This window comes from Dermacentor silvarum, chromosome 8 (genome assembly GCF_013339745.2).
Source record: "Dermacentor silvarum isolate Dsil-2018 chromosome 8, BIME_Dsil_1.4, whole genome shotgun sequence".
Classification (NCBI taxonomy): domain Eukaryota; kingdom Metazoa; phylum Arthropoda; class Arachnida; order Ixodida; family Ixodidae; genus Dermacentor; species Dermacentor silvarum.
In genome coordinates, this window is record NC_051161.1 from 148,263,307 (window position 1) to 148,289,920 (window position 26,614).

Here is a 26,614-nt window from a genome sequence, read left to right on the forward strand (position 1 = left end):
GGTGATTTAAGCACAAGGAACCTTGAAGCCAAGAAATGCACTGGAGAAGCGCTAGCTCGCTGTTAGTTTACTTGAGTTCACACTACAACAGGTATCCTACAGCCGCCAACCGCGAGACAGAAATGACACCAATGTGGTTGCCTTCTATGGCGGCGCTGTTCACTGGAAGTACAGTCCAACTTACGTTGGACAGACCAGTAAATGCTTATATGCACGGCGCATTATCACCCAAAAAGGAGCTTTCTCATCGCACCGTGCGTGGGGGCATAAGGCAAAATTTACCAAGTAGTCATTCACACAACATGGAGTCGATTACAACCGAATCGATACAGCCACAAGTGGCACCAGCACCAGCGAACAGTGTTCCGCCCACTCGCTGAGTAAATTGTGAACGTCTGTAAATAAATGTGCGTTGACATCTGGAAAGGAGTAATGGTGCCAGCGCTAACATTCGCAAATGCCATTATATGCTTAAAATCGGATATATTGGCGGGTTTGGAAGTTAACCAAAGATCAGTAGGCCGGTTGGCTTTGGGAGCACACGGTAATACGACAAATGAGGCAGTGCATGGAGACATGGGTTGGGCCTCTTTTGAAGTCAGAGAAGCACAAAGCAAAATTAGTTTTGAAGAAAGGCTCAGGAACATGGATGAAAATAAATGGGCAGCTAAAGTGCACAAGTATCTCTACATGAAAAGCGTGGACACAGAATGGAGGAAGAGGTCAAGGAAGTTGGCAACCAAGTACAGGATAATCGAAACTGTAAATAGACAACCAGGGGTCATCAGAAAGAAAGTGAGAGAAATAGAGACCGTGAATTGGATGCAAAGAATGGAAACGAAAAGGACAATGGAGATTTACAAGAATGAGAAGAAAGAAATTAGAAGGGAAAATCTGTACGATAACACAAAGGGCAGTGCCTTGCTATTTGAGGCTCGAGCCGGTTGCCTAAGGACGAAAACATATCGGAACAAATATTCGGAATTAGATGAGACATGTGTATGCTGCAGTAAAGATCCAGAGACCACTCAGCACATCCTAATGGAATGTGACGGGATCCACCCAGTGAGAACCGTAGGTAACGTGCAACTCCCAGAAGCGCTTGGGTTTAAAGTGGAAGGGAACATAAACAGATCAGCCGTAGAGATCAGCAAGAGACGATTAGAGTACTGGTGGAAAAAAAGTAGGGAAAAGATGGATGCGACCTGATCTCTTAGAATCATAGGCAGCGGTACAAGGTAAATTTACCAAGTAGTCATTCACACAACATGGAGTCGATTACAACCGAATCGATACAGCCACAAGTGGCACCAGCACCAGCGAACAGTGTTCCGCCCACTCGCTGAGTAAATTGTGAACGTCTGTAAATACATGTGCGTTGACAGCCGTGTTGATCTTTCCTTTTCTGTCGTCCTAGTGCAAAGTTATGCTGGCCGAACGTTGAGAAACTCTACAGCGAATATGTAGTGGGTGCAGCTGCAGACGTTCAAAAATAATTTTTAGCGATGACAGACAAATAATCCGATAAAATGAAGCATTCGGTGATGTGCTGTATGCGCTGTGACATTGCAATGTTAATATCTCGGAAAGTATCCCAAAACTATCGCGGCATACTCGGCGACAGTGCGAATTAAGGAAATGTACGCTCGCATCTTGACGTTATAAGGGCACCCTTTCATCTTTGTTCTAGTAAAACGAAGTTTATAAAATGCTTCAGAGCAGTTGCGATTCCTTCATAGAGAGCGGAGTAAAGGCCAGCTAAGATTTGACTGATGGGGTGCACCGCCTCAAAGTAGCAGCTGGACTACATACGCGGGAGGCAGCAGCGGCTAGAGCACTACACGGGCCGATTTTTTCAGCCCGGCCCGGGCCCGTTTTTACGTTGGGCGGCCCGCCCGAGCCCGATCAAAACTTTTATGGCGAGACCCGGGCCCGGCCCGGGCCCGGAAATAATCTACGTTACCCGCCTGGCCCGGCCCGCCACCCCTCTACCTTAGGCCCGAGCCCGGCCCGAGCCCGACTCGAAACCGGCCCGAACCCGGCCCGAGACCGAAAATTAATGTTTTTAAGAGTTGAGACGCCCGAGAATAACTCGCTGCATGTTACATGCACACCACCAGAAAGCCCGAACCCGGCCTGGGCCCGCGTCAAAAAACCCGAGCCCGGCCCGGGTCAAAAAGCACACGCCGTGCCCGAGCCCGGCCCGAGCCCGTGAAAAAAGAGTTCTACCCGGCCCGGCCCGGCCCAGCCCACGGGCCGGGCCGGGCCCGGGCTTTCGGGTAAGCGCGAGCCCGTGCAGTGGTCTAGCAGCGGCAGGATCGGGAATGTGATCTAAACATGGCAGCGCCCATTTATACTCAGCGTTCGCATAATTTTGACCAATTGCACCGACAACTCGGTACATAAGCATTTTCGTATTCTGCCCCCAAAGAGAATGCAGACGGGGTGTCGAACCTGCGACGCTTACAACTGCGAACGCGAAAAGTGCCGAGCGTGCTGAAGGAACATTCCGCTCAGCCAGCGCCCATTCGCCTGTGTTCAGTGGGTAACAGGCACCGTAAGGCCTCTGAGCTACCGAGCGGGCCGAAAATGTGCCGGAAAACAAGAGATGACATGAGTATATTAAAAACAGAAAATGTCACCATTCATTTCTGATCGAAGTCACGCGAGTGAAGCCGAAAGGCAAGTGCAAGCACGCCATTGAACAGCGTATTTCGAAACACTACAACGCAAGTCCGTAAATGTCAAACTAGCTATGTCATTGGACGATGCTGGTTAAATAGCAATGAAATCTCGGTATCACGGGCCTCCTATTCCACGCCGATTGGAATGCTGCCAGCATGACGGAGTGAAGAAGCTGGAATAATTATAGAAGACAAAAGGTGTGGCTTGCAATTTTCTTCGTAATGCCACCTATATACAGCATTTCCTCCGAGTATCGCCATGCCGACGGAAACCTAGAGAGGAGTTCTGCACAACGGGAACACGTCGCCCTGTTCTGGCACGGCGCCATATAGGAATGCTCAGAGTCCCCGCCCCTACTTCGGGTCGCCGTTACAACGTGTGGCGCAAGCCGTGTAACCGGACGAGGCGGGAAACCGGCATGCGCTGCCGCTGCAAACCGAGGATGCCGGAGTCAGTGAGAGCCGCATACCTTTTGTCCTCGAAGGGGACTCCGGCGTGGGCCAGCAAGTAGCGGATGGGCTGGCCGAGACCTCGCATGTCCCAGTAGCCGAGCACGAGGGGTGCCATGTCTCTCTTCTGCGCTGACAGCTCGATAGACGCTCACGCCCACTTCTGTCAACAGCCGGGCGGACGGCGACTCTGCGCTTCTTTCAACTACTTTGGAAGCGCCGACTCTGCCACCTATGTGCAACACGCCAGCAGCGACCGAAGTGGCCCCAAGGAGATTAGCGGCCCCTCGCCAACGGGCGGGCGCCGGATTGCGCAATGGCGGGCCTCCGGGTTGCCGCCGACGGGGAGCGCGTCAACCGGTTTCCTCTTTGTAACTCATTTTGACCGAGACTCGAAAGATGCTTTGAATGGGAAGCGCTGTGGGGGATCCTCCCCGAGTGCCGTTTGTGCGCGCTTTTGCGCAATCGCCGTGGCAGATTGCGAGTGCGCATTCGATGTGTTAATCAGGGATGTCTGAAGAGGCACGCAGGTGATAAGAAAAAAGTCGCGGTTTCGCCCGAAAGGCATCGATTGCAATAGCAAATTATTGGACAGCTATACGAAGGAAGGATTGTTTTATCGGCCGTATAAACTTGTAATCATAGGCATACTAAATGAACAAGCATAGTGTCACGCGCGCACAGACATGAATACATCCCACCAGTGGCGCACCGATGGCGGGGGGGGGGGGGGGGTTGGTTTCGGGGGTTCTAAGCTCCCCCCCCCCTGAGGCCGAGTTACCCCCCCCCCCTCCTTTTGTTTGACCCCTTTTCTTTCCTTGCGCCTTTGAGTACTGCAACTAAGATGTGAGACGCGCAATCGTGTGCACACTCGCAAAAAGCACATTTTTGACAATTTCCCGTAAAGACCTTTTAGTTAGTGCTGTTTAGATGGTATTGGCAAACTAAGGCAAACTGTCAACCCCCCCCCCCCCCCCCCCCCCTGGCAGGGATCTTGGGTGCGCCACTGTATCCCACTCGATGATCGCGGTAAGTCGCCACCAAAACGCTGGATTGAGGAAGCGCGGCGGCAGCAGCGAGCGAATTGACCTTCGTGCTGCGACTCGCATTGATGCGAACTAAGCTGCGAAAAGACAGCGCACGGTGGGCTGTGTCCCCGACGCAGATGGCTTTCAAAAAATTGGAGGGCGCTTCAGCTTTGCCTTTAGGAGTGGAACGCGACAGCGTTATCGGGGCCCGTTCGCATCGCATTTTTGTTTGAGTGGGCTTCACCGCAACACAGAACGTGGGAAAACCAGCTTACAAAGACCAATCTTACACCGAACCCCTTAAAGTCGGCTTCACTTTTAAACAGAAATGCGTTGCTGGGAAGACATTATTCCAGGGGCAATATAAGTCGTCTTTATTAAAATGTAAAAGCCCTAGCAAGTTTTTTTATGATTTTATTAATTGTGTGCTATTGCCCCGACGCGCTCGCGTGTCCAAAACGCATTAGGCAGGCGAAGTCCCAATTTGACCTGCCGAGGATGCGAGCGCCATCTGGACAGCATTTTCGCAATTATATTACCCGAGCGTGCCGTGTTGGTATGGTGGAAATGCTGGAAAAGGGGTTGGTGTTTGAGTATCGTCGTAACAGAATTATGTTTTCTCGTACATTAAAATTACAATCCGACGCCACCATGTCTGTAGTTTGTGGTCGAGTCGTACTTTACCATTTCTCTAACGAATTTCACTGTGAGAAATTCAATTTCAGTTCGCTAACACCTTGCGCCACGCCGAGGGCCTGCGCCGTCGGGGTGGTTGGGGATGATTTTTTCCGCCACGGATGCCGACATCGAAGCCTACGCCGGATTTTCTGCGACACGAGGCCCGTAACGCTGTCTCGTTAAAATACAGCAGCCCGAGCCCGCGCGCGCGGCCGCCGGAGCCACTCGGAGTAGAACGGGCCACCCTTAGCTCTCCCCGGAACTTTGCGGCGTGGGTCGACCGGAGTAGAACGCGCCCCTCCACCCTCCCTTCCCTCCCCTCGGAGCGATGTGTGTGACGGTAGACGGCGCGCTTCCTCCCCGCTTTCCTCCCTCGCACGCTTCCACTCGCACATTCAGCATACGGCGCGGCGACGATTTTATCACCCTTGGACTTATGCGGCAGCTCACGGCGACGCCGCTAAATACGTAGACAAACCCTACTTTGTGGCTGCGGCGGTCGCCCCTGACGGGACAGCCCTCAATGCACTTACCATACAAAGAAAGAAAGCCTGCGAGGCCGAACAAATGGCCATTGCCCTTGCTCTAGCCCTCCCTCAGCGCGACACAATATTTACCGACTCCAAACCCGCTGCACTGGCATACCGCCGCGGTACACTATGCCAGGCGGCCTTAAGCATTCTAGCATCCGCTCAAATAAACGTAGACAGGCACATCCACTGGTTCCCGGGGCATGAAGGCCTCAATGTTCAACCAGGGGTCCCCAACGGTAATGAGCTGGCCCATAACCTCGCACGAGATCTTACGCGCCGCGCGGGGACACGGGCCGGTTCACCGGCCGGGAGCCCCAACACGAACCGGAAACTACTCTTCTCCTATCATGAGATTTGCTCGCACTATAAGTTATCGAGAAAGGAATTCCCCCACCCGCCGCGGTGGCTTAGTCAGCGAAGGCATTGCGCTGCTGAGCACGAGATCGCGGGATCGAATCCCAGCCGCTGCGGCCGCATTTCGATGGAGGCGAAATGCAAAAACGCCCGTGTGCTTGCGTTGTAGTGCACGTTAAAGAACCCCAGGTGGTCAAAATTAATCCGGAGCTCTCCACTACGGCGTGCCTCATAATCAGAACTGGTTTTGGCACGTAAAACCCCAGAAAAGAAGAAGAAGAAGGAATTACCCTCGCCTCACGCAACACTCAATAAAGCACAGCAATTAACGCTTAGACTGCTGCAAACTCACAGTTACCCAACCCCCATATATGCAGTAAATACCTCCCAGATATAAGGCAGGAATGCCCTAAATGCCAAAATCCAAAGTGCGACTTAAATCACATGCTGTGCAGTGTCCCGCGCTAAACGCTAGCTTCGGGTCTCCTGCCACCGAGGACGACTGGATCAACCACCTCAGGAGCCCCGACAGGGCCCTTCAACACCAGGCCGTCCAGAAGGGCCAACAGGTGGCCGGCGAGCTCAGACTCCCAGTCACCACATGGGCGGAGCCACCGGGCCGGCCCTCGTAAGGGGTGCCCAGGCCCCTTCAGGACCTTTAATAAAGTTAATTCTCTCTCTCTCTCAGGGCGACGGCGACAGCAGAAATGCGCCAGGAGTGTCCATATAATTGCAATCGCAATAGAATGCATGTATTAGCACAATTGCGCTGGGTGTCTTTTTGCTTGCGTTGGCCAGGTGATAGGATTAATCGGTCTCCTCGTGGGTGGCGGTGTGAATCGCTACAAAGGAAACAAAATAAAACAGAAAACGCAGAGCGCTGGCTCGAGCAAGGCCACACATCGTTTAATGAGCACTTGCAAACCACGCACGTTTCAACTATGTAGAATGGTACTAAGGACTGTGGGTATAGTAAGGTTGAGATAATAAATAACTAATTAATAAAAATGCATGAACATGCATAACAGCAAAACATTATTCTAGTAAGAATCTGCCGTAGCTAATTGTTTCGATGTTGCCCAGATATAGAGTAATAAATATTTAATAAGAGAAAGGTTGTGTCGACCCATCCGCGCAAGAGGGCAGTCTGAGGTCATACAACGCTTGCTGGAGATACACCGTCCATGGGCGTCTTGCGCTGGAGTTTGAGGTATAGTAGCGGCGCTTGGTGGCGGCGAAAAACGTCATCTGGGTAGTACCAGCTTGGATAGTATTGAGCCCTGGCTGTGGCGAAGCACGTTTCTAGCCCGCGTTTTGCGTCGATTCGCACTTTTTTCTGCCCTGTTTCGAGTGCGAAAAGGCTCGTCACTTCTCACAGACCATGGCGACCAGGCTGCGAGCTGGCCGCAGCCTACAGTTTTACGAAAACGGACTCTCCGTGTGCCGTGGGACGTAGGAGGAAGCAGAAGACATCGGCGACGCCGATCCGGGGAGACCTAGCTCAGCCTCGAAAAAGCGTCACCGTCGTTACTGCTGCGTCGTGGGCTGCCATGAACAAGAAGGCCTGAACCGCAACATCAGATTCTACCGTTTTCCTTCAAGGCCTGACGCTGCGGAGCGTCGGGCGCGCTGGATAACTGCAGTTCGTCGCGCTGGGTAAGCGAAATGGAAGACCGACATAGCAGCAGGCATGGATGGTGATTCACGATTCGAGACGCGGCCACAGCGACAATTAACAATTCGACCGCGGTGCGAAGTGGTGAAGTGACCAGGTGTGTGCAAATGACCACAAATGATCGGGATTATTTCGGTGACAATTCACTACCCCACTACGAGCAGCACAGGTTAGAGAGTTGAATGTGCTCATCCTTGACCTCAAGCCAACACGTTGAGGCAGCACAGCAAGGTAGTATTGATTACAGCACATCGATGTTCGAGCGCTGTCATTAAAAGCTACATCAAGCGAGCAGTGCATGACGAGCGCGCGCTGCAGCGCGATTCGCACGTACGCACGTGACTGCGAGCTTATATGCATTGCATCAGTTATTTATCAATTGCTAGACAGATGGCCGCTACTGCAGCGCAGGCATAACTACTTGTCTAGCGGCATGCAGTCAACAAAGATTGCAGGAGACCCGCCGTTTCGCGGCATGTCGAAAGACCGCTGCCGTCGCGGCGCGTACGATGGTGCGCTCGAGCAGTTCGTACACCGCGGCATGCTGAAAGACCGCTGCCGTCGCGGCGCGTACCGTCGTGCGCTTGAGCAGTTCCGTACACATGTCTGCTTATCGCTGCTGTGAATTCATTTATAGAAAGCATTTCCTCGCGCCTGAATCTAGCAGCGTGCAAACCTTACCTGAAGTTCAACTTCGCACGTGCGTGACTCGCTTCACTTGATATCGGCACGTACCGCGCGAAAACTTCGCCGCTTAATTCTTGAACGGCGTACACGTATTCGGCGTTGCATAATTTCTTGCCTTTACGCAGCATGCCACCCACGGAAAAATCTTCGGCGCCCTATATTCGCTGCAAGCCGTGGTACAACACAACCGAAAGTGGCGTGTCCATATTGTAAACGTGCTTCCCGAAGCAGACGACCGAGCTTGGTACTACCCAGTTTCGGATTGAGGGCGCTTTTTAGCACCATTTTTGCAGCGCCCCCTGGGCAACGAAAGAGCCCCATAGCGTTTCATTGATTCACCTGTTCCTGTTTCTTAAACTGTAACCCGGCCGCGCCACCTGATGTCTTTTTACCGTTTCTATAGTATATAGTAATTATCACCATTTCTATCTGGCATACCTAAGTGTTTTCCTGTTGTAGACCTATGAGTTCTAACAATTGAGTCGCTGATGTTACAGACCTTTAATACTTGGCCGCATTGACACCATGCAATCAAGTGCGCGAAATTAACGCAACACTGGTACAAAAAAAAATGAAAGAAAAAAGGCAAAATAAAGAAAGGAAAGCTTGCTGATACAGCGACCTTGTATGAAGTCGGGCATTACCTTTCGGTGAAAGGAAGAAAGATCCACAGCGATGACGGTGGTGGTCATGTGGTGGGTGGCCGTACTTCCGTATGATATGCCGTATTGCCTCCATAGGTTAAGCAGGTCATATTGATGCTTGTCCTCACTAAACGAACCCTCTGTGGGATGCCGGAAGCCGGCGATTCATGGGCACGGGAGTGGCTGCTCGTTTCCTCCCAAAAAAGTCGCGGTTTCGTTCGAAAGGTGATTCATCAATTGCGACAGCAAAAAAAAAAAAAATATTGGCATGAATTATAGGCACTAAGGCCTGTATTCACAAACGGAACTTAAGTAGGGCGTCAATAAGTGTGGGAAAAGTACAAGGCTTAGGAAAGTTTTAGGAGAGTACTTCAGAAACGGCAGTTAAATATCACTTTCGAAAGTAACACTTTTCGGGTCAAGTATGTCGTCTGGTGTCGAGGGTACGTAAATAATTTACGTGTACGATCGGTTCAATCATAAAAAAAATAATTTTTGCAGCAGATTACTGCGGATATAAATGTTGCAGTGCGTGCACGCGCATTCTTCCGAGTAAGATACAAAGAACTATTTGGTTTGAGTGTTTTACTCAAACTCGTCTGGCCACAAGTTCACATTGGTTCTCGCAGACACTGCTGCTACAGTGTACTGTGTTCCACTGCGGCTGTGTGTGTCGCCATCCCGACTTTTTTTTTTTTTTTTTGCTGAAAACGAGCGGTACGTATTTGTGCGTAGTGTGTATGTGTGTGTGTGTGTGTGTGTGTGTGTGTGTGTGTGTGTGTGTGTGTGTGTGTTTTGTGTTTTCAACCCGCGTGGACGATAGAAAAAAAAAATTTTCCGAAGACGAATGCGCCGTGCCCCTGGAGCTCGTTTCACACATTAATTAACTAATTGAAATTAATTAAACGTTGATTGATTGATTGATGTGGTTTATTGGCGCAAGGGCCAGTTGTGGCCAACGAGCGCGAAGGCGAATTAATTTCAATAAGGAATTAATTAAACATTAACGAGATCCCCGGTGACAACCTGAAAGGTTCCGGCGCCGTAGAATCGCAGTGCAATCAGAAGCGGCGGCACGGGGTGACCGCGTTCGTTGTTTTTTGGGGCCAGTGGCAGCATTTCCAACAGCCGTAGCACCACTTGCTTGGAAAAGCGGTACCACCACGAGAATTCGGCGTCGTTGTATACTTCCATGGTATTCTGTCGATCCCTAAGCCGTGGCCGTACTGGCGGTGCGTATCGGTATGCCTCATTCTCCGTAATATCGTGCACACGTCCGGCGAAATCGGCAAAGTCGGCGAAGCTACCGTAGCAGTCGGCCATCTTGCTTGCTAGGCCGAAAGTCGCACTTCAGGTTGCTAATGGCTGTACTTTACTTTCCGGCACTCGAGTGTCGATTAAAGTTTACCTTAAGTACAAGATTTGTCTATGAAACGCGTTAAGCATCGACTGGCTACTGAAGTCATAAGTTAAGGGTAAGTTCTGTTTGTGAATACGGGCCTAAGGTTAGTGGTTCTATCAGCTGCATATACTGCTGTGAAGATTCGCTTAGTAACTAAATAAAGAATAAATAAATAACTAAAAAACAAGCGAATTGTCACACACGCTCAAGGAAACACGAACACATTACACTAGATTACCGCGGACACTCGCTCTCAAAACGCTGGCGTGAGAAAGAGCCGCAGCAGCAGCGAGCGAATTGACCTTCGGCCTCCTCGTAGAAGCTCTTCCGTCCTAGCGAACTTGAGGAGAAGGCATTTTTTACGAAGCTCAAGAAACTGCAGGCATTGAAAGCTAAATTTATTCTTTCTTGTATTACACGCCTCGGCCGGTAACAGCCGTTAAACGTTGGCAGGAAAGTCCACCGGTGTCTTTGTGTGAAATAAGGGGGAGAAAAACGTTGTTTTACGCTATGCTTGTGCGTTTCAGTCAACAATTACTGGGATAGGATCAATAAATTCATGGCATAGCAGGCCCGCCGCGGTGGCTTAGTGGCTATGCTGTCGCGCTGCTGAGCACGAGGTCACGGGATCAAATCCCCGCTGCGGGATTTCGATGGGTTCGAAATGCCAAAACGGCTGTTTCCCGTGAATTGGGAGCACGTTAAAGAACCCGTGCTGGTCAAAATCCGGAGTCCCTCACTATGGCGTGCCTCATAATGAAATCGTGGTTTTGGCACGTAAAATTCCAGAATTCAATTCAATTCATTGCATAGCAGTGCTGCGGAGTGGAGCCACGCATTCCATCCCGTTCTCATCACTTCGCAGGAGCGAATATTCCACTAGAGTTAACTCCCCATAGCGTAATAGATTTGGCAAATTTCCACTTTTAAAATGACCACGTGATTTGATTTCAATCGCTTCACTACAACAAATGAAACTGGGTGCTTAACTCCTCTTCCTAGAAGATGTATTTCATGGAACGCACAACGAAAGTAAGTCGCCGTGATAACTAAGAAAAAAAAAAGCGACAGAAATAGTATGCTATTTGCTATAGCCCGGAACATTGAAGCGAAAAAATTGCAATTTTCGCTCAGTACTTCTTATTTTCTAGTGGGCAGATCTCTAAGCGCACCGGTAGAAACGCCAAAACAGGACTAAAAAAGCAGACAGAAAAGCGCTTCACTCACAAACGGAAATTTTTATTGGACACGTTCATCAGACACGGCACATTAATTTCACACGACATAAAATGCATCTATACCTAGACAATTGGCAGTTGCATTTGTTTTGTTTCTATTGTAAGTTATGTTCGGTCAACCGTGGTTCTGACTATATAACCTGCTTTTTTTTTCTACTCTCTACTGCGCGTGCGCGAGAGAATGTGTAACTCTCGTGTATTCTTTTAAACAAATGTATCTGTAGGAGAGGGTGTCATCCTGGTTCGTGTCCGCTACACCGCTTAATATGAATTCTGAGTTGTGAATGAAGCGATCTCCTGCCTGCTTTTTCCGTTCTCTTTTTGGGTGCTTTTGGGTCACCACCATCTTGTTAGTTCCTATTTTGTTTTGCTTTTGAAAATCAAAGACCATAGCGGTTCATGAACAGGGTCGCAGCATCTATCTGGCTCACGAACCGATTGGGCGCAGTCGTGTTGAGCTTCGGCATCCCAGGTTGTAGTCATGGGAACCATTGCACACGTGCTCTCAGGGATCGACTGCTCCGCATGTTCAAGCTTTTAATTGGGAAGTAGTTGAGATGACTGCGTGTCACGCCCTGATTGGCCGTCAAGAGCCTTGCGGGCATCTCAAAACTATTTTCCCGCAGTCTGTCTTATTGACATGCTGAGAAATTAGGGGCATTTCAGCGCACCATTACCAAGCGGCTAATTAGCTCAAGCAGATAAGGTGACTATTTGTCGCCTCCTCGTTTCGAAAGGGATGCCAATAAAATCATTATCATCATGTTCAAAATTCCCGCGATGATGCAAGCAGTGACGCATAGCACCATGTGCCACCGAATCACTATGCTGAGCCGAGTTAAAGAAAAAAAAATAACACGTGCAGCTGTGGAATGTGCCTTCTCAGGTTCGTGTTATGAGCGAATTCCTCATACGCTCATAGAAATTGATCGGCCAGGGCACAACTGGACGTGTTCTGTTAGTAGCACCTTTACATATATAAATGTGGGCTTCATCTTGTGGCTGTGTTCTGAAGACATCTATTTTGGAACAAATTTCCGATTATTTTAAGGCGCGCCCTTAGAACGAGCATAAAGAGGGGTCTTTGGAGTTTGGAAAATCCCTGGAGTATTACAATCGACATCACAGCCTTTTTGAAAATTTATTTGGACTGCGCAAAATTGTCTCGAAATTTCGAAAGCTTCCATGGACTCCCATACTTCTTAACATTGCACACGACTTGGAATGCATTTTCGTCCACGGAAAACAGTGCCGCCAACTTATGATGTGGGGCTAGGCATGTCTTTTTTTTATAAATGTGTCTTTACGATGGGTTGGCATCCTGGTTGATTCGCACTACTCTTTCATTTTTAGACAAAAACTGCATTGCAAATATAGGCCGGCTCAAACAAGCACACAAACTAATTACAATTACAAAATAAAATGCTAATAAAAATTGGCACTACTAACGCATAGCTCAAATAAAGTTCTAATTATTCCACTGTATGTCACAACACTCACAATTTGCACACCAATTAATACGAATGAAGATAACAAAACAGTCATTTGCAGTTCGCTTGTATTTCAAGGAAGCACAGTCTACAATACAATATATAGAAGGTCACATCACAGGTTGCTACAAGGTCAACATCAAGGGATACTTCGCCGAAATCTTAAACTGCAGCACAGTGATATTTCCGCAAAACATAATTCATGTAGAACATGTTATATCGCCCAAGTAATTGTCCGCAACTCTGGACACTTCCCAAAATGTTTAAGGCAGTTTAATTGTTGGATACGGCCCCAAAGTTTCGTTCAGTGAGAGATGCCTTGCGTTGAGAGCGCTGTTTGACCCTTATTTTTCTTTTTTTTTTGTCGACGTGGAGCCTCAATACTGCAGTGCAAGAAGATATGTGCTCAAAATCTTCCAATTCTGAGCTAGAGCACGCAGAACTTAAGCTCGTCCTATTCTATGTAAAACACGTTTGCATACGCAGAGCATAGGAGTAATCTCCTGCACTACTAACAGCTGTTTCGACAGAACGGCTGACTGCTGCGGTAATATTGCAATGTATTCTTGGATCAATCCGATATACAACTGAGCTTAGGCCCCGCCATTTTCAGAAAAAACCAACTCTCTCTTGACAGTCGAACTGACATTTGACGTAAATCGTTGCGTGTGTCGCTTGGTATTGGAGGTATCACTTTCAGTGTGCACCGCGTGTGCTGACTGTCAGCGACTGTGTTGCCGGGAATGCTAAAGTGACTAGGAATCCACTAAATGAAATTTCACGATGGAGGTATATCGCCTTCGTTTATATATTGTGTAGTTCATATATTAGAGCATGTTCAGGTTTGTGGAATTAATGCTTAACAGAGACGCCTGAAAATCGCTTAGCGTGACCCATCTGAGTGGTTGTGGTGTTGAGCACATGAAGGCCAAGGCAGACGTTATGGCACAATGTTCTGCTGTCCTAGTACTGACATTTGATAGTTTGATCATTCTCTGTTGTCTCGTTTAGGGTATGTAGAAGGGCGATGTTGAACTTTAAATTTGACACGAGCCATATATGTAAATCTGAATGAGATACCTGTAGGTATAGCAGATATGGTGCAGTGCCATTTGTTTGACAGCTATTTCTGGTAGGTCACATTTACGAGAGATGCCCCGTAGTTTGGTTCAAAACTCTGGAATGGAAAGAAGCCATGGAGGACACTCAGTTTCTGCTGGCCAAATCTTATCTGGAACAATGCCTCTGCAGTGTTGTATCGTCGCGTGTACATGTGCGCCATTTATATTATTTAATGCCTGCAGAAGCGGGTGATCTGCATCCTGTGTTGCCAGGTGATGCAATGGCGACACGCCTCCACAAATCTCAGTACCCGACAGGAAGATTTTCGTGTCTTTGCAATTACCAAAGCACCTGCCATTGCACGTGGTACTACTGGACACATGCGCAAACTTCTGTCCAGAAAGCAGCCAACAGCTTCCTCCAAAGAGCGGGATATGTTGTGAAAGAGAGGCACAGAGTATGCTGTTTGCTTTGTGATTGCACAGTGCAAATGTAGCAATGATGACGCTGAATAGCCCGATTTTACTCGTGCGATGCGTTGCAGAACATTTATCACCACGTTAATGTTCTGCTCCATACATTTTACTAGCGATGCTAATGTTAGTCCTGTTTAAAGAACAACGCATAAGAACTTATGTTGGCGTACATGATTCAGAGGCTCGCCATCTACACTAGACTAAACGTTTAACGCGATGTGTTGAGGGCCGCGTGTCGCAGAAAATCCGGCGTTGGTGTCGGTGTCGGCGCCGGCACTAAGCATCAGCGTCCGTGGGGGAGAAATTCATCCCGAACCACCCCGACCACACAGGCCCTCCGCGTAGCACAAGGCGTTAGTGAACAAAAATTGAATTTTTCAAAGTAAAATCCGTCACAAAAATCGTAAAGTATGACCTAACTACAACCTACAGACATGATTGTACGAGACAACATAATTCTGTTGCAAGGCAACTCAAACACAAACCCCTTTTCCAGCATTTCTACCATAACAACATCGGCGCGCTCAGGTAGGTTACTTGCGAAAACCCCATCCAGGTGGCGCTCGCATCCTCGGCAACGTAAAACGTACGGTAGCGGCGCGCAGAGACGAAGGTAGAGAAAAAAATCTGCAGTTGCCGGGAAGCCTGAAAAGCATTCAGGGATCTTTGAATGATATCGCGGTCCACTCTTAAAGGCGAAGCTAAAGCGTCTTCCAATTTTTTCTAGTTTTTTTCTTGGGAATGAGAGAACAGCAACATTTTTTAATGTGAGAAAGCCATGCCTCGACTAATTAAAAATTCGCAATGGCATCCAGGCCTTGTTGCAGATTCTGTGGTATGAACTGGATGCTTGAGCTTGAAATCTATATGCATAGATTGTCCGCGTCAATAGAGTAGCTCAGGGAGGCATGCAAGACACAGGGGAACTGAGAGTTAAAACAAATGAACAGAAAACGACTTAAAGGGACACTAAACTCAAATAAAAAGTCAAGTTGAAGTGATAGAGCAATTCTCTAGAACGTCGAAGGCAGCAATATAATCGCGAACAGAGCTTTAGTAATCGAGAAATTGAGTTAAATGCTGGACACGATAAGAGACTCCCCAGGGACATTCCGGTACTTACCCGATGAAGAAGGTACTCCTCATAGAAAAAAAAAAGGTCACTAGTACTCAACCACTCGTATTCAGAAGTTTGTTCGTTGGATTATAAGTCGGAAGAAAATGCTACTTGTATACTTCTATTAGATTCTTAGAAAAAATACCTTTTTGGCGTTACACTTGATAACGACGCGGGCGGTCAAAAGGTTTCGTGTTCACTCGACTCTGCGCCGTGCGCGCTTTCGAGTTTCAGAAGTTTCGTTATCGCGTAGTCCTGCGCTGGTGTTGTTGGCTCGCTAAACTCGCACTTGAATTTGCTAGCAGCTTGAGAGTCGCCACCGCACGTCCAGACGGTGACCAGCTTGGTCGGCCGACGTCCTCGCTGGTTTCGCGCTCGGAAGAGCCGGTGTCCAGGCCGCCGTCGTAGTTGGCAACGACGTCGGCAGCGCGAGCCCTCAGCAGTATGTCACGCTCATCGGAGCTTAAATCGCTAAAATCGAACCCAGCATCGCGAGCCAATGTGTCGGTGTCAGGGTCGTCAACTAGTTGGTCCATTGCGGCGAGCGTCGACGATCACCGTGTTCACAATTCGGAACGCGGTTTGCCTTCCGCTATGGTGGCTAGCCACCATACTTCCGCTACATAATCCAGAGTTCGACGGAAACCCGTCTGGCGAGGAATGAGCATAGTGAAATAAAACGAACACTCGCCAAGGAAATAGATGTATTGGAAAATAAAACTTGACGTTTCGAGTGCGCGTAAAAGACCCCTTGGAACGATCGAGGTACCCCGGTGTTGTGTATAAAATACCGTGCAGGGTTGTGACGCAACCTATGTCGGCGAGACCGGTAACTTCAAAAAACGCATAAAACAGCATCAGTACGATGAGGCCAAGGGCAACTCATCTTCAAACGCTTTATCAGAACACCACGAAAACACAGGTCACTGCATAGACTGGGAATCGGCATCCATAATCGCCACAGAGAAGAAACTGCCTGCAAGACTAATGCTTGAATCGCTACACATTCAGACGATGCAACATGCAATAAACAGGACACGTGGGAATCTGCCAGAAATCTATATATACACACACGCACTACGCCATATATCCCATATTTAAACAAGAGCCACCACGTTTGCTTTCATTGTGATCAAGGGTCCCGTACGGGACTCGAAACGTCAAGTTTTATTTTATTTTCCATTACATGTATTTCCTCGGCAAGTGTTCGTTTTATTTCACTATACTTCCGCTACAGTGTACTAGAATAGGGGCTGTACTTCCGCTTTCGCACTGCCGTCGGCTCTGTCTTGGCTCTGTTTCTGGCCGCGCGTTTGCGCTTTCCGCAAAAAAAAAAAAAAAAAAAAAAAACGCTGTAGCGCCGTCTGCGGGCGCTGTTTTACTCGCCGGCGGCACATAGTCACTATATGGCCATGACATCACCACCCCTTGCTCGGTGGGCGATTTTAATTGCGTTAGAGGTACGCGGAGGCTTCAGACGCAATTTTCGCTTAAAATAAGTCTTTTCTTGGCACGATACAAGCGTTTCGAGGTTTCTGGTATTATATTTTAACAGTCCACGTTGAAATAATATTTGCCTTTGGTGTCCCTTTAAACACTTCCTTGCGGAACACCATTGTTGTTTTTTAAAGATATGTGAGATCGACCGCAAATTCCGGCCAGGGATAAAGAGATCAAAACTAGGCCATGTAGAACATGGATGTTACTTGCTGTATTAAAAGCTTTCTTAACATCGCAAAATACCGCAACGATAATTTTGCTATGTTGCAGTTAGCGCTCTACATGCGTGACCAGATGCATGATCATGTTCCTGGTGCAACGTCACTGGCGGACAGCCTCTAGGTGTTTTCAAACCAGCACTAAAGCCTGGCGTCAATAATTTTTTTATTATTGTTTTGCGGAGGCATCTTGTAAGGCTGTCAGAACGGAATGAATCCGGAGAACAAATTGTCTTGCCAGGCTTAAAAATTGGAACTACTCTTGCTGCTTTTCAGGAATTCGGGAGGCCTTCTGAAATGCGAAGGTAATTGAGCACTTGCAATACGGTATATGTTGCAAACGGATCGACGTTTCTTAAAGCGCCATAGGTGATGCCATCTAAGCCCGCGGAAAGTTTCAAGCGCCCATTTCAGTTCCGCAATAGAAAATGGCGGAGAGAGTTTAGGGCCATGTTCATTGCTCTGTGAGGTGACTAGTGTTTCGACTTCTGCGGCTGAGTTGTAAAATTTGTTTGTGGACTGTTTTTGAAATTTTCCTTGCTAAGGCTTGTGTTCCATAACTTCACTTGTAGAGTTAATGAGGGGCATAACTCTCTCCATGGCTTTTTGCTTAGCTTCTGAAGTTCACGGCGCATCTTAGAGTCTGTTTTTGAGCATCTCGGTACAAATGAAGGAGTCATGCCCGATGGTACTCCCGCTGCGCTCTTCGTCGAATAACTCTGAGTAGTTTCTGAGTAGTTTCTGAGTGTGAGTAGTAATCTACAGTCGAATAATAATCTTCTTGAATGGAAGGTCTATGTTGTCTTGAATAAAGGAAAGAAAAAATACTGCGTGACTTATTGTGTCTGCTTGCTGAGTCACATGCAACCTGAATGTTAGTTTGTCATTTTAGTAGTGCGCCATGCGGCCGGGGAACCGCGGAAATGACGATGTCCGATAACTATTGGGAAGTGCTCACTTCCTCTTGTCACATCTGTACTCAACTCTGTGCCGTCTGCGAGGTCACTCGAACATCGCTTAAGCTCTAGACAGCTGAAGTAACGTGCCCGCGTGAGGATGTTACAGCGCATTTAACAGACACATAAGCCACTTTTCGCGATAACCTTCCGCAGTATGTGGCGGTCACAGTGATTGCATCCCCACATGAGGTTATGCGCTGTAAAATTGCCACATGTGATAACAGTGCCCTCACACGCGTAAATTCTGCTTTAGGGCATAAAAAGAAACTTTTACGAATGACAGAAAATGTGCGCTGACTACTGATAATCTCATATTCCTGATTTTGACTTGAATTGTCACGTACAGTAATACCCGTTGAGTCGAAGTAGTAAGAACTGGAAAACATTTGGAGATAAGCGGAGTTTCTAGATAGTAGAATTCACGAAAATATTGCGCCGGTAATCGCCGACTTCCTCACAAAAGCCCAACGTAGCAGGAGCGGTACTTTTAGTAGATCATTTTTGCGATATTTTGTGCGACCCAGAAACCGACCAGTCGGTTGTATATAGGCAACGGCGAATCTCGCACATATAAGGGCAAACGCAGATGCATGTTTACACCGTGTTCGAAACTGAGTCACCCTACAAATCTCGCGAACGTGCTCGGTTCCCCCGAGTTTTTGACTGAGAAGAACCTCCACAGAGCGTCGCTCGCCGCCGCCGTGCCTAGTGACGTGACCACTGCCAGCGCAGCCACGCACAACGGCTGCCTCCGAGCACCGGGCATCGAGGCACCGCCGTGCGTGGCTGGCGCGTTTACAAGCGGCGGCGCGCTCGCCTGTGGCCGACGCTACTCCACTCTTTGCGCGCGGCAGCGGTCGTAGCGAGGCTCCGCCCGCGTAATCAATGGAATCAGCCGTCTGAGAACTGTAGATAAGGGTGAAGTAGAGGGCACTGGGGACAAAATTGCAGGCCTGAGCCGGTATTTTGTAGCGATGCGTTATGCTTTATTTTATGCTCGTCTTATCATCCACCACTGACAGCCGGGTGATCCCGTTGATAACGTGAGCGGACCGTCGTCGCTGTGACCGCTGAACGAGCGCGATAAGCACGAAAAGGCATTATCATCGGAAAATGCATCGCTACAAGATACCGGCCCTATAGTTTCACTTTTTGGCGATACCATAGGTCCGTAAAAAAAGTACAAAATAAAACACGTTTAGGTACTGCCTTTTTTTCAGCGTTGTCGCAGTCTAGGTTTCGAGATATCCGGAGTCCGGCGCAGTGGCGTTCCGAGATTAGTGGTGAAAAACACATTGAGTTAACACCGTTCCAGGGAAAAAATTCGACTTATCCGATATTTCGAGATATCAGAGTTCGAGTTAACGAGGATTTACTGTAATTTAGAACAACAGAAGTAGACGCTCTTAATTTGAATGATGGTAGATCTGCAAGCGCATAAAAGTTGACACTAACGAGGGTGAAGCCGAAGGCCTGCGCGCTCACGAGACATTAAAAAACTTCACTCTCATTTGATTGCGTCGTTATTTCATATTACTTGTTTTCTCCCACCAAAGGTTCGAGTGCCTTAATGAACTATATCTTCATTAACTTCGCATTATTTACACCAGAGGTCGTGGGTTTGACTCCCACCAAAGGTCGTGGGTTCGAGTGCACTAGCTGTATCACAACTGTGCCTTAATTGACTTTATTCCTAACCACCTGCTTATTATTATCGCCGTGACGGTTTCCAACGATTACTGGCAATGAGTGCTTGCCTTGTTTACTGTGTGCTAAAAGGTGCAAGCTTTGTTGAAATGAGCACCTTTTTTGTGAGCTTTTACAGCGAAGCTGTTAAGTGCTGACTCTTCGATGGCCGCGTCCGGTCATAGAAAAAAAAAAAACAAACTCTCATTGGCCGTATGCTGTATGTGCGAGTGAAAGCGCGCGAGGGCGACGGACGCGCCCTTTTACGGGGAGCGAACGCACGGCGGAGAGCAAACGCGACTTATGTGCGAGTGAAAGCGTGCGAGAGTGACGGAGGCGCGCTTTCACGGTGAGCGAACGCACGGAGGAGAGCAAACGCGACTTCCCAGTGGAAGGGAAGCGGTGGGCGAGGAGGGCATCGAGGCACCCTAGACTGTGCGTGTGCGTGCCCGCTCTCCCACTGCGGCGCATGCGCGCAGCCCAGCCGACCTCTGCCGCCTGTGCCGTCGACTCTCTCTGGGCTCTCGCCCGCCTCTTGCCTAACAGTGTCGACAATGGCGTTTAGCTATTCCCTCACCTTGCCAGCGATTTGACACCGGTTGCGTGCGGTAACACAAACAACGCGCACAACTGTTGTCGACGGCGGCGGCGTCTTGCCCGCGTTCGCACCGAACGCGCGCGGCGTTGGTGACGAGTTTATGAAGAACGTGCCAACTTTAGCCGTACACCCAACGGCGGTGTACCGTAGCGACCTTAGGACCATGGTCCCTGTGGTTACTAATAAATGAAAACCACCAGCTCATATATATTTCTCATTCTTTAGTAGTTGAAATAACCAAATACACCATCACATCTTAATAGTCATAATTGGAAATACATAATTCCCACCATAGTACAGCTTCGCTGGTCTTCCATCTCCACCCCAGTGGAAGGGCTGACAGTTTTTTGTGTTATACAGGCACTGCAAACATCTACATGGTGAGGCTTTTACCTGCAGAATTTATTCCTCGAACACCTAACCCTATACTTCAATAAGCAGTGTGTATCCCCCGTAGCGTCAGTTTATCCTGCATTCTACTGCTTCAGTAAGTCATCTCTAGGCCTCTTAGTTTCTGCAACCTGGATAGTCCAAGTACCTGCCTTGGCATCCGGCGTATTCACCATGTTCTCAGTGTTTTTCTCCACCCAACGTTCTCAATGAAGCCTGGAAACTGACGCTCTCCGCGTATTTCCTCCCCCCTCTTGTCTCTCTATCTCATCTTTATACCATCTATCTATGTCATCTAAATAATCATTATTAAAATTGTCCGATGGCAGGATTCGAACACAGGAGCGCAAGCACACAAGCAAGATATTGAAAACATTACGCCACGAACGCATGCACCGACAAGAGTCATAGAACACCCTTATGAATTTCCCGCGCGCAAGCTAGCGTGCTGAGATGCTCGGCGCGTTTCAATTTGGCCACCTCGACAAGCCGACCTGCTACAGTTAGTAGCGATTGTGTGTATTCTCCGAGACATGTTCACTTGGAAAAGTATAGATTTTTCTCATGGAGGAAGAAAAAAGATAGGAGGGAGCATACTGCAACGCGATTTAAGCCGAGTGTGGTGGCCCAACACGTGGTGAAAACGTTAGAGCACGGAGGACACGTCAGAGCACGCGAATGGTTTTAGTATTCCCGGTTAATTTTTTTAGATGCGAAGCATCTTATGGTCGGGGCTATGTCACTCCCTCCCTCCCTCCATCCATCCGCAGTGCGGAGTCCACACCCCTACTGCGCTAGAGTTACTGTATATGCTCCCTCCCGTAGGGAGCATATACAGTAACTATACGCATCCTCCTCCCCCTCCTCTCCTCTCCTTGTTTCATCTCCTCTCCTCTCGGCATTCATGCGCATCCTCCCCCCCCCCCCCCCTCATCACCTACAAAGCAGCATTACAAAGAAATGCTTCATGTTTCTCAAGAGGAAATAACACAGCTCAAGAAGAAGATCAAAATTATGCAGCAGAGCAAGCGTAAATTGACCAAAATGAACGAGACTGCTCAAGAGATAATAAGGGAAATCAAGGACCTACACTTCATGTCTGAGGAGGGCACGGAGGTGTTCACTGCAGCCTTTTCCTCTGATATACAGCAGCTCCTCAACAGGGCAGGAAAAGATTGGAACGGCACGTAGCCATCCTAGCTGCGTGCATTTGCGTTAACCCTGGACTTCTATTCTCCGTCAGCTTATGAACATGTACGCTCGAAGTTTAATGGAGCGTTACCAACAGAGCGCACTATACGACAATGGTACAGTTCCATCAACGGGGATCCTGGCTTCAGAGCTGGGTCACTGTCATTCTTGAAAAAGCTTGTCCAATGCCTCACGGAGACTCTGTACTGTACTTTGATTGTCATGATATGTCAATCAGGAAACTTGATGAACTTGCGGGCGCAAAGTAGTTGGCTATGTGGACTTTTTGGGACTGGAATGCATCGATGACAATCTGCCTGAAGCCAAGAATGCATGTGTGTATATGCTCGTTGGCTTGAACTTACGACTTATGTTGCCAGTTGGGTATTTTTAATTGATTCGAGAGCCGAGCTAACGAAACAATGTATTCAAATGCTAACGTCAATAGGCATTGAGGTTATTTCACTGGCATTTGATGGCGCTGCATCAAACATCAACATGGCGAAGTCGCCGAATTCTACATAAGCATCAGACTCCATTGCATGACGAAAGAAAGAAACAGGGAAATGAGTGCCGAAAACGTGGCGGGAAGGCTCTTACGAGGCTGATTATTTTGAAAGACCAGTGATACAGACCCTTCACCGGTGTTAATGCTTGCATGGAGAACGCCAAAAGAAACAAAATAAAGTGAATTGCATTGTTATCTGCCATTTGACCTTCGAATTATTGACTACTCCCCCTTTAGTGCTTGCCATAACCCTTAAAAACCACGGCGGGGAGACGCAGTCAGCGCGGCGGGCGCACTGCTTATACCGATTAGTGCCTATGGCAAGATGGCCGCCGCACGCGTGGCGCGGCTTCACTGCCGCCCATTGGTAGGTAAAGGCGGCCTCCGCTCCAGCAGTCTTATATAAACGTCCTTGGGCCGAGCGCGCACCAAATAAAAACTACCGGTAACCGAACGGCACGGCAAATCTCGATTCTCCATGATCTCGACCTAAGAGGTCATGTGTTGGGCCACCACTGCTGGCTACACGGAGCGTTCGCTTGCCAAAGCTGGCTGTGTGACGTAATGCAACCTCCTATATTTTTCCTTCGTCCATGATTTTTCTAAAATTTAGGACAGCGAGGCACATAAGGTGTATAAAATTGTCGCAGGTTCACTCGAAAGGCGAAGCATCAATTGCGATAGCAATTTAGTAGATAGCTATACGGAGTAAGGATAGTAGTTTTATCAGCTGTATAAACTTGGACATGCAGCAGCACCAAGAACGCGCAGAACTGTTGTCGACGCAGTCGGCGTTTTGCCCGCGTTCGCACCGAACGCGCGCGGCGTTGGTGACTGCAGCCGGTGCCTCTGGGGGCGGCTCGGAGGTTTTCGACGAGATCAGAACGGGACATGCGTCGAGCAGCGTCAGAAGTCTTTACCACCTTCTCGCTTCGCAACGTTTTTATATAAATACGCATTTGGTGCCGCAGATAAATGTCGCCTTCCCTTCCTCCCTCCCGTTCCCCCACGGCTTTTCGCGCGACGGGAGAAGTGTTTGCGGTCCGCCGTACGTTCGCTCCCCGTGAAAGCGCGCGTTCCTCGCGCACATAGAGCATACGGAGCGCGGCGACGACTTCATCGTTGTTGGATTCTACAGAACCTCACGGCGACGGTGACGGCAGAAATCCGCTTGGAGTGTCCATATAATTGCTATCGCAATAAAACAGCCAGAAGAACGTCCGAACTCACAAGCACGAAGATCATAAATTATGTACTGCCCATCATTTTCGTGGCGGCTGAACGATTCCAGTCCCTCCAGTAATTATTGTAGGAAACTACGGTATGGGCATCGGGGGATGGACGTTGCTCTTCAAGTGGCTTTTAGAAACATTTAACCAAGGCAGCCCCAGAGACCTATTGGAAACGCCTAATGAATTCGCCACGTGGCACAGATTATGGAGCTTAAAATACGGAAGCTGCATAATGTCCACAAAAAACAGCGCACTGAAGCATCACATTCCTTTCGACCCCCTACTACGATTCCTTATTTTCCAACGAACCAAGAACACGAGCTCTTGTATTCCGCCCTCTCGGAGACATGGAAGCGCCGTTTATTTCGAAGTTTCGCGATGGATATAGGCCACATATGTCCGCCAGTAACCGCGAGAACTCTTGTAAGAGCTTTACCGTCAGACAGCTCCCCAAGACTGGAGCCATACCTTGTAATCCCACAACCCCCCCTTCTCCTCCCTCCATTCTACATTCTTTCCGTTTAACAGGCGTTGGTAAACGGTCGCTTGGCCATGTGACATAACATCGGCACCGACAGCTACTGCCCACCCACTTTCCGCCACCACTGTCGGAGCCCTACACGTGTCCATTCATAAGGCTTATGCAGCGAGTGAGCACTAACAATATCTCCTGCTGAGCTGCCTCGTGGAGAAACAGCGCTCCTCGACTGAAGCGCCTAAGCCAAAGTGAGCTCGATTGGGCAAAGAACCGATACACCCGGGAATGCTGGCACCATCGTCAGCGAGTAAGTGCAGGCACAAAATGAGCTACGTCGGAGCCTGTTGAGTAATTCTTGATGCCAGGTTGAGAAAAGCAAAGTTGTTTTATTTTAAGCTGTAAACGCAACAGGTAAAGCATCATTGGTCAAGCAAGACAGTCCACAGCAAGAAAAAAAAATCTCCGGTCGCGCGACTCAATCGCTCAGCAGTCGTCAGCGGGAGGCTTGTTCTGCGCCGCAAGAGCCTTGGCGAAGGGGCTCCAGAAGGGCCAGGACTTGAAGCGGTCAGAGGCCAGGTACTCCTTGAGTCCTGGCAGGGCAGCGACGCGCTGGCAGTACTCCTCGAGGGCAGGGAAGCCCTTGCGGAAGGTGCTTGGGCCCATGGTCTTAATCACCTGCGAGAAGAGCAGTGGCAATGCCTGCTTGACGCCCCCGCACACTAAAAACAATTGTGTACGATCATTGAATTCGGCCAGTACTAATCTACGGGCCAGAAATTTGAAGGATAACAATGAAGATGGAGAAAATGCGAAGAGCCCCGCCATTTCATATATCATTTTTAAATTTAAGTGTTCTTCCCTTTTATACCCACTGCCACCCGATTCATGGCAGATCCCCCGTAGTGGGCTGGGCAATACCAAACCAACCAGACACCAAACCAGACCAAACCCGTCATCGAAGAAGCAACGGTAGGCGTTACTTAGAGAGGGACACAACGGTGTAGTTTAAGGAACAAGCAGGGGTAGCCGATATTTTCCTGACAGAGGAAGAAGTGGAGTTCAGCAGGCCACGTAATAGGCGGCGGTATATTGGAGTTCCACAATGGGTGCCAAGGGAAACGCAGTCGCGGACGGCAGAGACGGTGTGATGAAATGAGGAAATTCACGGGGATCAAATGAGGCCATCTTGCGCAAGAGAACGGTAACGGATAGCTGGGAGAGGTCCTGGTCGTATAGAGGAGAAATTAAGCTGCCTCTGACATCCTGGATGACTGAGGGCCGACCGGCCAGCTTTAATAGCGATAACAAATATACGGACACTCGTGACACGTTCGCGCAATTGTGCCGTCCAGGTAGTGAGAGGGGGGGGGGGGGGGAGGTATTCTCTAAGAGTCCACTCAGTTAACTGTCCGTTTCGGCTGTCGCGAATGGCTCCAGCTGCATGAGCGAGAAGGACCCAGTCATTCTTCTTGCTCGTGCAGCTGGAGCCATCGCTGAAAGCCGAAATGGACAATCCACTAGGTGGACTCGTACAGAATACCCCCAGATGTCCATGGTGCACGCGCGGCTAGCGCGTGGAAAGATCGAATGTCTTCACAGACGTGCAGTTTGTTTGGCTGCAAAAACGACGAAGTCAATTGGACACACCCCGCTCCGCTCACTTTGGCGCAACGCAGGGCAGCGTTCTGGCTTCCGCTGCTGGCACGAGGTGTACGCGCTCACGCCAGCTTTCCTGTTGAAGAGCTGTGCCCATATTACGCCGTGGTGCTCACAGTGGTCTTAGCGGAAGCGTCAGCCAACGTCAAGCTATCTACATATATACGGGTTTTACTAGGCGTTGACAAACGTCGACGGTTTTCCGTTAGGCTTATCTCGGGCACGGTCGCGATGTGATGCTGGTAGCGTGGCGTTCCTTATCGAGCCAGCGTTGTGACACGCCTGGTATGCGCCAGGAATCTATTCCTGCCGTGTAGCAGTAGTTTCCTCGCTTGTTGCGTCGTGCCGTGTCGCCTCCGTCCCAGGAGCGCGAGCGCCACGCCATACCTCACCATCACTTTCAACCGATGTTTTGCGTCTTAAGAAACTACATAAAATACTGTAAAATAGTTGTATTCCAGAATTGTAATATCTTCAAATGCTGCTGCTTCTTACTTGGCATCGTGTAAGGTATGTCGCAAAGGTTTCTAGGCTTAGTTTGTTGGAGTACACCGCCGGGCAGAGATTTCAGCGCTGAGCCACAGAACGTAGAAAATTATGCGTGTAGGCGTCCGATACATAGTGAAGTCGTCACAACGCCGACAACCGCCAGGCCGTTATCTGCGCACGTTCGCTGCGAT

General features: G+C 48.9%; 1 protein-coding gene across 3 annotated transcripts in view; it reads right to left on the reverse strand.

Moving 5' to 3' along the window:
• Positions 1 to 26,614, reverse strand: part of LOC119461761 (glutathione S-transferase Mu 1) — a 90,312-nt gene that overhangs the window by 46,954 nt on the left and 16,744 nt on the right. Inside the window, exon 4 of one of the 3 annotated variants that reach the window (XM_037723139.2) lies at positions 24,645 to 24,953. The exons of the other annotated variants lie outside the window; for them this stretch is intronic. Within the exon in view, the coding sequence (XP_037579067.1) occupies positions 24,762 to 24,953 (192 nt within the window). The 3' untranslated portion in view covers positions 24,645 to 24,761. Of the gene's footprint in view, positions 1 to 24,644; positions 24,954 to 26,614 lie in introns of those variants that run through there. 3 annotated transcript variants of the gene reach the window in all.